We start from the raw sequence: 11,172 nt of genomic DNA on the forward strand, positions 1-11,172 counted from the left end.
GGGAGGGGGGGGGAGGCGGCGGCGGCATCAAAGGGTATGTTTTTTTCCGCCGTTTTGATTTGGTCATAAGTAGGGTATCGATTTTGGCCATTTTGGTCGTACTGTTTTGGCACTCTAGTCTCGATATGGGTATGTTTTTAAGAAGAAGCTACTTTTTCATCATTATCGATAAGACGATCAACAAAATCCCCTCACAAATTATGTTTGCGGCAATTCAACATTGGCCTGAACTAGAAAAAAAAAATAGAGCTAATAGAGCCTTTGCATAAATGGCGGCAATATTGGAATAACAATACTTATACATCCTAAGCCTCACATTCATGTAAAAAAATCCTGTGTCTTGGAATATGAGTATGAGGCTAAGGATGTATGAAATATTGCTTTCAAATTTTAGGCACCATTCATACAAAGGGTCTATTATAAGGCGGGTCTGAAACAAGGTATTGATTTAAGGGTCAGGTCATATCGAATTTTTGTTCAGGTCATAAATAGGGTGGGGAAAATTGGTTTTGGAAAGCAGGTCACACACCCAAGTTTTTTTGGCAGTACCCCTCCGCCGGGACACAAGCCGAATCAATCGCACCCACAAAAACACTGCTTACGGCTAGGTTTGTGAAATGTCTTTCTTGTTCTCAAATTCCGGCGTCATTTTGTTTTATGACTCTATATTAAGTGGCTTTGGCTTCTTAATTTATCGAACTAGGTTTGATAGTCTGAAGCGAAATACATTGGTAATTCGAGAAAAAAACACGACAACCTATATCTTACACCAACAGTCACGCATATCGAACTTTTGTTCAGGTCATAAATAGGGTGGGAAAAATTGGTTTTGGAAAGCAGGTCACACACCCAAGTTTTTGGGCAGTACCCCTCCGCCGGGACACAAGCCGAATCAATCGCACCCACAAAAACACTGCTTACAGTTAGGTTTGTGAAATGTCTTTCTTGTTCTCAAATTCCGGCGTCATTTTGTTTTATGACTCTATATTAAGTGGCTTTGGCTTCTTAATCTATCGAACTAGGTTTGATAGTCTGAAAAAAACACAACAACCTATCTCTTAAACCAACAGTCACGCAGTTGTGTGACTTCTTTGGAGCCTGCAATCGCAAGCTAATTGGTCATTCAGCGGTAATTTCTTCCTGTTCGAATGGGAAACAAAACTGAGCTGTTTCGAAACATTGTTGTATCGAATAATACTGCAAACAAGCCAAAGAGTAGTAATGGCAGTTGTTGAAGAGAACTGGCAGACGAAGTGTTTAGTTATTGCTGAGAGAACTACGTTTATTTTCAACACGGAGTTACTGAGCGATGTGAAATTTGTTGTTCCAGCATCGAGTGGCGAAAGTGAAAGTAGGAAGGTGATACCAGCCCACAAGTTTGTTCTTGCAGTCAGCAGTCCTGTGTTCTATGCCATGTTCTATGGTCAAATGGCAGAGACTAAAAACTCTATTGAACTGCCTGACTGTGATTACGAGAGTCTGTTGGAGATGTTTCGGTATTTGTACAGCGACAAAGTGAATTTGAGCGGAAGTAATGTGATGCAACTGTTGTACTTAGCGATCAAATATATGGTGCCTTCACTCGCCAAGAAATGTCATGAGTATCTTGAAATCAATTTGAAAGCATCAAATGTGTTTTGCATTCTGCCGCACGCTCAGACATTTGAGGACAAAGATTTGGAAGAACGATGCTGGGAAGTGATTCAGAAGCAGACAGAAGAAGCTGTGACGTCAGATGAATTCGTTACAGTTGAGCGATCACTAGTGGAGGCAGTTGTTGAGAGAGAAGGGTTGAACGTGAAGGAAGTGGAACTGTTTAAAGCTGTTGATCGCTGGGTCACAGAACAATGTAAAAGGCAAGGGATAACCCCTGACGGCGAGTCGAAAAGAAGAATTCTTGGAGAGGAGATTGTGAAAGCGATCAGATTTCCATTGATGTCGCAGCATGAGTTTGCCTCAGTTATAATCGATTCTCATATTCTTACTTTGGAAGAGGTTGGTGACATGATGAAACACTACAATGGAGTCGTAACATCTTTATCATTTATGCAAACCCCAAGGAATGCAGAGTCTTCAATATTCCATCGATGTCAAAGATTTCGACGCTTTCAAATTGGCTGGGCATACGGTTCGACGCCTGACCGAATTAATTTTTCCGTGAACAAGCCAATCATACTTCGTGGAGTTCAGCATTTTGGTTCTGAAGGTGGCAGCTACACAGTTTCCATAGAGGTTAAAGATACCACGCATGGCTCTTGTTTTATAAAACAATCAGGGTCGTACACTTCAAAAAAAGACAAGACTCGTCCTTGTTATGGTTTTTCTGTACGGTTCGATCGACCAGTTCGTTTGCTGGAAAACAAGGAGTACGAGTTAACATCGCTTATAAAGGGTCCTCCGTCATGGAAAGGAACCGAAGGACAAAGCTCTGTTGAGTCTCAAGGAGTACTATTCACCTTTCGTACTTCGCCCCGTTACAATAATGGAACCGGAGAAACGAAAGGCCAGTTTCCTGTGCTGCTTTGGTCACTATCCTGTTGAAGTACTATTTAGTATATATGTAGGGTCTTTTTACATGACCCTGGATCGAGGACATGCTAATTTGTGATTACGCTTCCATGGACAGTAATTATTATTACATGTATGTATTGTGATGTTAAGTGTTTGGTCGTATCTATAACAAAATTCTCGATCGTGATTGGTTCTCAACGCCCGTATTTGTCAAGGAATCGGTGCGCGATCACGTTATTATCTTTATCATTATCGTCATCGTCATCGTCATCGTCATTATCGTTATCATCGTCATGACGTTATCTGTTCCAAGAAGCGAACAGTTTTCCGAGAGCGAAGCCCGAGGAAAACTGTGAGCTAGCTTCGAGGAACAGATGATGTCCAAGGACAAATATCCGAGCATATTTTAAAGTCAAATGGAGGCTATTGTGTTTATTATCCTTCAAATATTTTTCGCAACGCGCGCAGTTTCGAAAATTGGGGAATATTCATGGATATTCCCCAGTTTTAGGTGCGGAATATTCTCGGATATAGCTGTGGAGTATTCAGTTACGCGACGTGCTTAGACCAATCGCACACGAGCGAAAGTATTTGATGGATTCTAATTATCATGAATCTGTGTATTATAATTATTATTGTTCTGTGCATGAACGGTGTAAGCGATACATGACTTTAGCTAATATCACATTGCCATTTCCATTACCGAGAGCTCACCGTATACAGCTAGGCAAACCTGCGCGCTATTCAGGCAAACCTGAGCTCTTCTTAGGCCTAAATGTAGTCAGCGGTCTCTAGTCGGCAAATGTCACATACCGGTGTCAGAAAGCTTATGAAAGATACGAGAGATTAAAAATACGTTTCGCGTTGTAAATACTGGGGCGGATCTAGGGGGCCTGGGAAATGGGGGGTCGGTAGAATCCCCCTAAAAATCTTAGTGAAAAGTACAAAATAAGCCAAAACAGGAAGATAGAGCCACAGCGATTCCAGAAAATTCTCAGTTAAAATTTTTCATCTATTTTACCGATTGAAACGTTTGTGGTCTTTCAAGTGTATTACTCTACTGTTGTTTGTCACGATACCAGTAAGTTCAGCTGACAACGAACGAGCAAACAGCACCTTAAAGCTTGTCAAAGGATATGTCTACGGACCTCCGTGACTACCAAAGGCTGAATATAATGATTATTATGATGCTTAACCGGTAAACCTTCAGTTAAACTAGCGCAAATAAAATTACTTTCCAAAGGAAAAAGCATAGTTAGCCTTCAAGACCAGTGTTAATCAGACAAACCAAACCCTATCTAAATTTAAATAACAACTCCATTATTACTTGTGGAGGCAGTTTGTACATGAATATATCTTTGTAAGTTCTTTATAGGTGTCTAAGAGAAGTAGATCTTTTATATATAATTTTGGACGAAAAGTTGCGGTGTTTCTTCATCTGCTGTTCGTCTCTCGACTCTGACTTCTCACCAGTTTTAACCTTTTTAACCTAATTAAACTAAATTTAATAGAAGCCGTGGCCGGGAGGTCGGCGGGCCTGCATGACTCGCAATCCAGTGATCTCCGCTCTGACCACTGATTTGTAGTCCGCGAGTTCAAATCCTCAGCCACGCTTGTAAATAGCCAACTGGTTTGCCTCCATTCAGTTGGGATGCTTAAAAATGATATGTTCAATTTGAATTATATGTTTGAGTTGTTTGCTCGGCCCCCTTAGCCTTCGTGCTATAAACATGCACTGCCAAGGGTAAATAAAGGTATTTAGTTACGTGCTATTCGTTGCCCTCCGTCATCTTCTCACGTTCTTAATCGCATCAATCAGTGATTCCAAAACACCACCTTCCAGCATTAGCTCTGTCACCTCTCCTTGTTTGATCTCAAACGAGATTGCACTTGGGCGGCCGTCCTGTCTTGCCGCCGCTCCATGCAAAATCGAGGGTAGTTCCAGAAACGACACTGGGATCAACTTACGGCGTAACTTTCCATCGTTTTCCTTGAGCACCTTGCTGATAATTTTCCCATCAAAATTAACTTCCGGGCCACTTTTTGTTACAAATATCGACGATTCTTCGTCGTTGATTAGTTGTGTCGCTTTCGAAGAACAAATCAACACAATGCAATCACAGTGGCTCCGAAGTTCCTCTTCCAATGATAAACCGCGTAGAGCTACATCCACCAGGTCCATAACACAGATATCTCCCTCGGATTCGCTTTCTAAAGCTGTGCGCAGTTTCTGGCAGTTTTCTTCTTGGTCTTTAGTAAAGAGAAGCAAAGTTGTTTTAACAGTGGACGCCCTAGCGTCCATCTTTGAAACTTGTCACTAAATCTGGGCAGTTACTATAAATAAGTAATGATTCAGCCCTGTTATTTCATTTTGAATGCAGGTGAAACTGGAAACCACAAGAAAATTAAAATTCGAGTTGCTTAGGAATCAAATCAAACGTATAAAAATGCGAATTGTAAGCACGAAGGATCTTGTATGTCGTAACAGTGACTGTCTGTACGATGTTCAAGTTCGGCAGTTAATGATGACCATATTTCAATAATTTGCTGATCGTTTAAGCTTTTTATTGGTGGAAATTTCTCCCTTTGGTCTTGCGATACGAAGAATGAAAGCGGAATAAAATATGCCTTCTTGTCAGTCTACATGTGTGTTTATCTAAACCAAACTGGCAATAAATCAAAACACGGCTTCAATTTGACAGCGAGGCTCGAAAGTCCTATAAGCCTCACCATCCAACCCTGCGTACGCTATTTCTTAATAAGAATGTTATTTTTCCGGCCGAGGCTGAATAGCTATTTTTCTGCCGATTTTAGGCTTAAAATATTTTATTGAACATTCTTAGATTCTATTGTGTAAACAAATTTTTAACATAAAATTGTATTCTTTTCAAAATCTCAACCTTGGGTTTACTCCGAAAATTTCGCAACTTTCAGCCTCGATATTCTTACGAAACTTATTCTTATAAAAAGAGAAAGAGTGCATTTAAGTTCCCTTCTCCAGGGTGCAAAGAAAACAAATTTTCCGGCTCGTTTTTTTTAACTCTTTGAATGAGAAGATACAAGATGTACAAGCTTATTTTCATGTGGTTTTTGCTTACAACTCAGTAAGAAGAAAGAAATCATTTACAAACTTCTGAGTAATTCAACGGTTATACTTTATTGATACAAGCCAGAGAGAGATAATAATCTAATTGTTTTAGTATAAATCTACTACGTTTAGTTTTTTGGTTGGTTAGTTATTTATCTGGAATTTAATTGCCCAAAACAAATCTGGTGCCGCATGAAAATTATTATTAGTTCCTGGTGTACTGAGTTTAGGCTAGTTTTGAGCTTAGGATGGGAGTATGTTTAGATAAGTGCACGCTTTGGAATCAGTAGTGGGGTGTTAATATAAAAATACATTTCAGATTTGCTCAAGTGAATTAAGGAGTTGGGTTAGCTATATTTTGGAGGGGGTGGTCAATTTAAAATATATTTAAGCTATCGCTCATTCGCTTGCATAGGTTGAAGTATTTGAAAGACGCTTTTTATGTTTCGGTTTAAAGAACTTTGCTGCTTGGTCACGTGACCGGCCACACCCAGTTGTTTATGTAAATTTGAAGCCAAATTTACAATAGTTTGCAGTTGTAATGCTTGACTAATTTTGATTTATGCGAATGGCTATAATCCCCAAGTTTAGAGAATTAAACTGACGGGGTTTGATAGATTTATTTCTTTGGTTTAAATTACAACGTGTGTCCATTGGAGAGGGACTGGGACTAAGAAAAGTAGGAAATAATGACTAAAGAATAAAGCACTTTTGGAATCTCCATTTAGAACGTCATACACCCAGCTAAGGTAAAGGTTTTGAAAGAAAAACCGAGAGTTTTCTAATACGTTTACATCTTGTTACTTAAATGATCAGATTTCTTTTCAATTTAGGGTGTTGTCAATCACGTGACCACTTATGTCGAGTAAGATATCAGAAAAAGTCATTTTACATATAATAGATCGAAATAGATCAAAATAAAACTCAAAACCGGTCAAAAGATAAAGTCCAGAATCTGGGAAATGAAAGAAGGTAAATATGCAAAGACTCTCGCCAAAATTCTGGTCACAGCAATTTTTCTTATGCGAGATATGCGGAGAAATTTTTTACCCAAATTTATAGAGATTTGTATGGAGACGCCATGCTGGTGCCCATCCGTATGGGCACCAACATGGCGGCCGGAAACCAACAGAAACATCTGTCTCTGAGTTTTGCTACAAAAGCGTGAATTTATCCCTCGAGAACTCTAAAACATTAAAATAATACTTTTTCTGAGACACAAACTGTTCAGATAGCCAAGTTCCCCGAAATAAGCCACTTTTTTAACCATCATGACAGCTCTCTAGGCCGTCATGTAAATGCTGCGTCATGCAAAAGCTTAGAAATTCAAGCGTAGTGTATCACAAAACCAAGAACCCATTCGGAGCGAAAATTTGTATGAATATTAGTTTTCAGCTGCTCTTATACATCATTTAAGTAAAATCTCAGGAAGATCAATAGTTTCGTAGTTCGAATTTTGGTGACGTCATATGAAAACCAGCTATTGATTTAAGGGTCAGGTCATAAATAGGGTATCGAATTTTTGATCAGGTCATAAATAGGGTGGGGAAAATCGTAGATATTAGTCATAAATATGGTAAGGGTTGGAAAGCAGGCCACACACCCAATTTTTCTGTCAGTACCCCTCCTCCGGGACACAAGCCGAATCAATCGCACCCACAACACTTCTTACGGCTAGGCTCTCTTGTTCTCAAATTCCGGCGTCATTTTGTTTTATGACTCTATATTAAGTGGCATTGGCTTCTTAATTTATTGACCTAGGTTTGGTAGTCTGAAGCGAGATACATTGGTAATTCGAGGAAAAAACATGACAACCTATCTCTTCAACCAACAGTCACGCAGTTGTGTGACTTCTTTGGAGCCTGCAATAGCAAGCTACTTGGTCATTCGGCGGTAATTTCTTCCTGTTCGATTGGGAAACAAAACTGAGCTGTTTCGAAACATTGTTGTATCGAATAATACTGCAAACAAGCCAAAGAGTAGTAATGGCAGTTGTTGAAGAGAACTGGCAGACGAAGTGTTTAGCTATTGCAGAGAGAACTACGTTTATTTTCAACGCAGAGTTACTGAGCGATGTGAAATTTGTTGTTCCAGCATCGCGTGGCGAAAGTGAAAGTAGGAAGGTGATACCAGCCCACAAGTTTGTTCTTGCAATCAGCAGTCCAGTGTTCTATGCCATGTTCTATGGTCAAATGGCAGAGACTAAAGACTCTATTGAACTGCCTGACTGTGATTACGAGAGTCTGTTGGAGATGTTTCGCTATTTGTACAGCGACAAAGTGAATTTGAGCGGAAGTAATGTGATGCAAGTGTTGTACTTAGCGACCAAATATATGGTACCTTCACTCGCCAAAAAATGCCACCAGTATCTTCAAATCAATTTGAAAGCATCGAATGTGCTTTGCATTCTGCCGCACGCTCAGAAATTTGAGGACAAAGATTTAGAAGATCGATGCTGGGAAGTGATTGACAAGCAGACAGAAGAAGCTGTGACGTCAGATGAATTCGTTACAGTTGAGCGATCACTAGTGGAGGCAGTTGTTGAGAGAGAAGGGTTGAACGTGAAGGAAGTGGAACTGTTTAAAGCTGTTGATCGCTGGGTCACAGAACAATGTAAAAGGCAAGGGATAACCCCTGACGGTGAATCGAAAAGAAGAATTCTTGGAGAGGAGATTGTGAAAGCGATAAGATTTCCATTGATGTCGCAGTATGAGTTTGCCTCAGTTATAATCGATTCTCATATTCTTACTTTGGAAGAGGTTGGTAACATGATGAAACACTACAATGGAGTCTTAACATCTTTATCATTTATGCAAACCCCAAGGAATGCAGAGTCTTCAATATTCCATCGATGTCAAAGATTTCGACGCTTTCAAAATGGCTGGGGATACGATTCGACGCCTGACCGAATTAATTTTTCCGTGAACAAGCCAATCATGCTACATGGAGTTCAGCATTTTGGTTCTGAAGGTGGCAGCTACACAGTTTCCACAGAGGTTAAAGATACCACAGATGGCTCTTCTCTAGCAAAACGATCAGGATCGTGCACTTCAGAAAAAGACAAAACTTGTTCTTATTATGGTTTTTCTGTACTGTTCGATCCACCAGTTCGTTTGGTGGAAAACAAGGAGTACGAGTTAACATCGCTTATAAATGGTCCCTTGTCATGGAAAGGAGCAGAAGGACAAAGGTCTGTTGAGTCTGAAGGAGCACTATTCACCTTCCGTACTTCGCCCCGTTGCAATAATGGAACCGGAGATGCAGGAGGCCAGTTTCCTGTGCTGTTTTGGTCACTAACCTGTTGAAGCACTATTTAGTATATATGTAGGGTCTTTTTTCATGACCCTGGATCGAGGACATGCTAATCTGTAATTACGCTTTCATGGACAGTAATTATTATTACATGTATGTATTGTGATGTTAAGTGTTTGGTTGTATCTATAGCAAAATTCTCGATTGTGATTGGTTCTCAACGCCCGTATTTGTCAAGGAATCGGTGCGCGATCACGTTGTTATCATTATCATTATCATCATCGTAATCGTCATCGTCATTGTCATCGTCATTATCATTATCATTATCATCATTATCATAAATAAACAATAGCCTCCATTTGGCACGAAAATATGCTCGTATATTTGTCCGCGGACATTATCTGTTCCGAGAAGCGAAAATTGGGGAATATTCTCGGATATTCCCCAGTTTTAGCTGGGAAATATTCGGTCATGCGACGTGTTTAGACCAATCGCGCGCGAGCGAAAATATTTGATGGATTGTAATTATCATTATTCTGTGTATTACAATTATTATTGTTCTGTGTAAGACCGGGGTAAGCGATGTATGACTTTTTCACTAATATGGCATTCCCATTTCCATTACGGAGAGTTAACCGTAATCAGCTAGGCAAACCCGAGCGCTTTTCAGGCTAACCTGAGCGGTTCTTAGGCCTAAATGTAGTCAGCGATCTGCAGTTGTCAAATGTCAAACACCGGTGTCAGAAAGCTTACGAAAGAGGCGAGAGATTTAAAATACGTTTCGCGTTGTAAATACTGGGGCGGATCTATGGGGGCTGGGGGGGGGGGGTCGGTAGAATCCCCCTAAAAATCTTCGTAAAAAGTACAAAATAAGTCAAACAGGAAGATAGAGCCACAGCGATTCCAGAAAATTCTCAGTTAAAATTTTTCATCTATTTTACCGATTGAAACGTTTGTGGTCTTTCAAGTGTATTACTCTACTGTTGTTTGTCACGATACCAGTAAGTTCAGCTGACAACGAACGAGCAAACAGCACCTTAAAGCTTGTCAAAGGATATGTCTACGGACCTCCGTGACTACCAAAGGCTGAATATAATGATTATTATGATGCTTAACCAGTAAACCTTCAGTTAAACTGGCGCAAATAAAATTACTTTTCAAAGGAAAAAGCATAGTTAGCCTTCAAGACCAGTGTTAATCGATTTAGACAAACCAAACCCTATCTAAATTTAAATAACAACTCCATTATTACTTGTGGAGATAGTTTGTACATGAATATATCTTTGTAAGTTCTTTACAAGTGTCTAAGAGAAGTAGATCTTTTATATATAATTTTGGACGAAAAGTTGCGGTGTTTCTTCATCTGCTGTTCATCTCTCGACTCTGACTTCTCACCAGTTTTAACTTTTTTAACCTAATTAAACTAAATTTAATAGAAGCCGTCGCCGAGAGGTCGGCGCGCCTGCATGACTGGCAATCCAGCGGTTTCCGCACTGACCACTATCTGGATTTGTTTCTCGGCAGTTCAAATCCTCAGTCACGCTTGTAAATAGCCAACTAGCTTGCCTCCAATCAGTTGGGATTCTTAACAATGTTATGCCCAATTTGAATTATATGTTTCAGTTGTTTGCTCGGCCCCGGTGGCCTTTGTGCTATAAACACTGCCGAGGGTAAATAAAGGTTGTATTTATTTATGTGCTATTCGTTGTCTTCCGTCATCTTCTCACGTTCTTAATCGCATCAATCAGTGATTCTAAAACACTACCTTCCAGCATTAGCTCTGTCACATCTCCTTGTTTGATCTCAAACGAGACTGTACTTGGGCAGCCCTCCTGTCTTGCCGCCGCTTCATGCAAAATCGAGGGAAGTTCCACAAATGACACCGGGATCAACTTACGCCGTAACTTTCCATCGTTTTCCTTGAACACCTTGCTGATAATTTTCCCATCAAAATTAACTTCCTGGCCACTTTTTGTCACAAAAATCGACGATTCTTCGTCGTTGATAAGTTTTGTCGCTTTCGAAGAACAAATCAACACAATGCAATCACAGTGGCTCCGAAGTTCTTCTTCCAATGATAAACCGTGTAGACCGATATCCGCCAGGTCAACAACACAGATATCTCCCTCGGTTCGCTCTCTAAAACTGTGCGCAGTTTCTGGCAGTTTTCTTCTTGGTCTTTAGTAAAGAGAAGGAAAGTTGTTTTAACAGTCGACGCCCTGGCGGCCATCTTTGAAACTTGTTGTCACTAAATCTGGGTAGTTATTATAAATAAATAATGATTCAGCCCTGTTATTTCATTTTGAATGCAGCTGAAACTG

At 40.1% G+C, this 11,172-nt stretch overlaps 3 protein-coding genes and 1 pseudogene across 3 annotated transcripts; 2 read left to right on the top strand and 2 right to left on the bottom strand.

Moving 5' to 3' along the window:
• Window positions 1–1,112: 1,112 nt before the first annotated feature.
• LOC149114524 (BTB/POZ domain-containing protein 6-like) lies at window positions 1,113–4,283 on the top strand. The gene has a single exon (XM_089287111.1). The coding sequence runs from the start codon at window positions 1,222–1,224 to the stop codon at window positions 2,539–2,541; it is 1,320 nt and encodes a 439-aa protein (XP_089143237.1). The 5' UTR covers window positions 1,113–1,221; the 3' UTR covers window positions 2,542–4,283.
• LOC149114525 (uncharacterized) lies at window positions 3,503–4,873 on the bottom strand. Its single transcript, XM_089287112.1, has one exon. The coding sequence runs from the start codon at window positions 4,811–4,813 to the stop codon at window positions 4,298–4,300; it is 516 nt and encodes a 171-aa protein (XP_089143238.1). The 5' UTR covers window positions 4,814–4,873; the 3' UTR covers window positions 3,503–4,297.
• Window positions 4,874–7,203: 2,330 nt separating this feature from the next.
• Window positions 7,204–10,552, top strand: LOC149114526 (BTB/POZ domain-containing protein 6-like). Its single transcript, XM_089287113.1, has one exon. It carries the CDS (start codon window positions 7,585–7,587, stop codon window positions 8,902–8,904), a length of 1,320 nt encoding a protein of 439 aa, XP_089143239.1. The 5' UTR covers window positions 7,204–7,584; the 3' UTR covers window positions 8,905–10,552.
• Window positions 9,763–11,146, bottom strand: LOC149114527 (uncharacterized; annotated as a pseudogene).
• Window positions 11,147–11,172: the final 26 nt, after the last annotated feature.

This window comes from Orbicella faveolata, unplaced genomic scaffold, assembly GCF_042242905.1.
Source record: "Orbicella faveolata isolate gen_17 unplaced genomic scaffold, um_ofav_v1 contig_14, whole genome shotgun sequence".
Lineage (NCBI taxonomy): Eukaryota > Metazoa > Cnidaria > Anthozoa > Scleractinia > Merulinidae > Orbicella > Orbicella faveolata.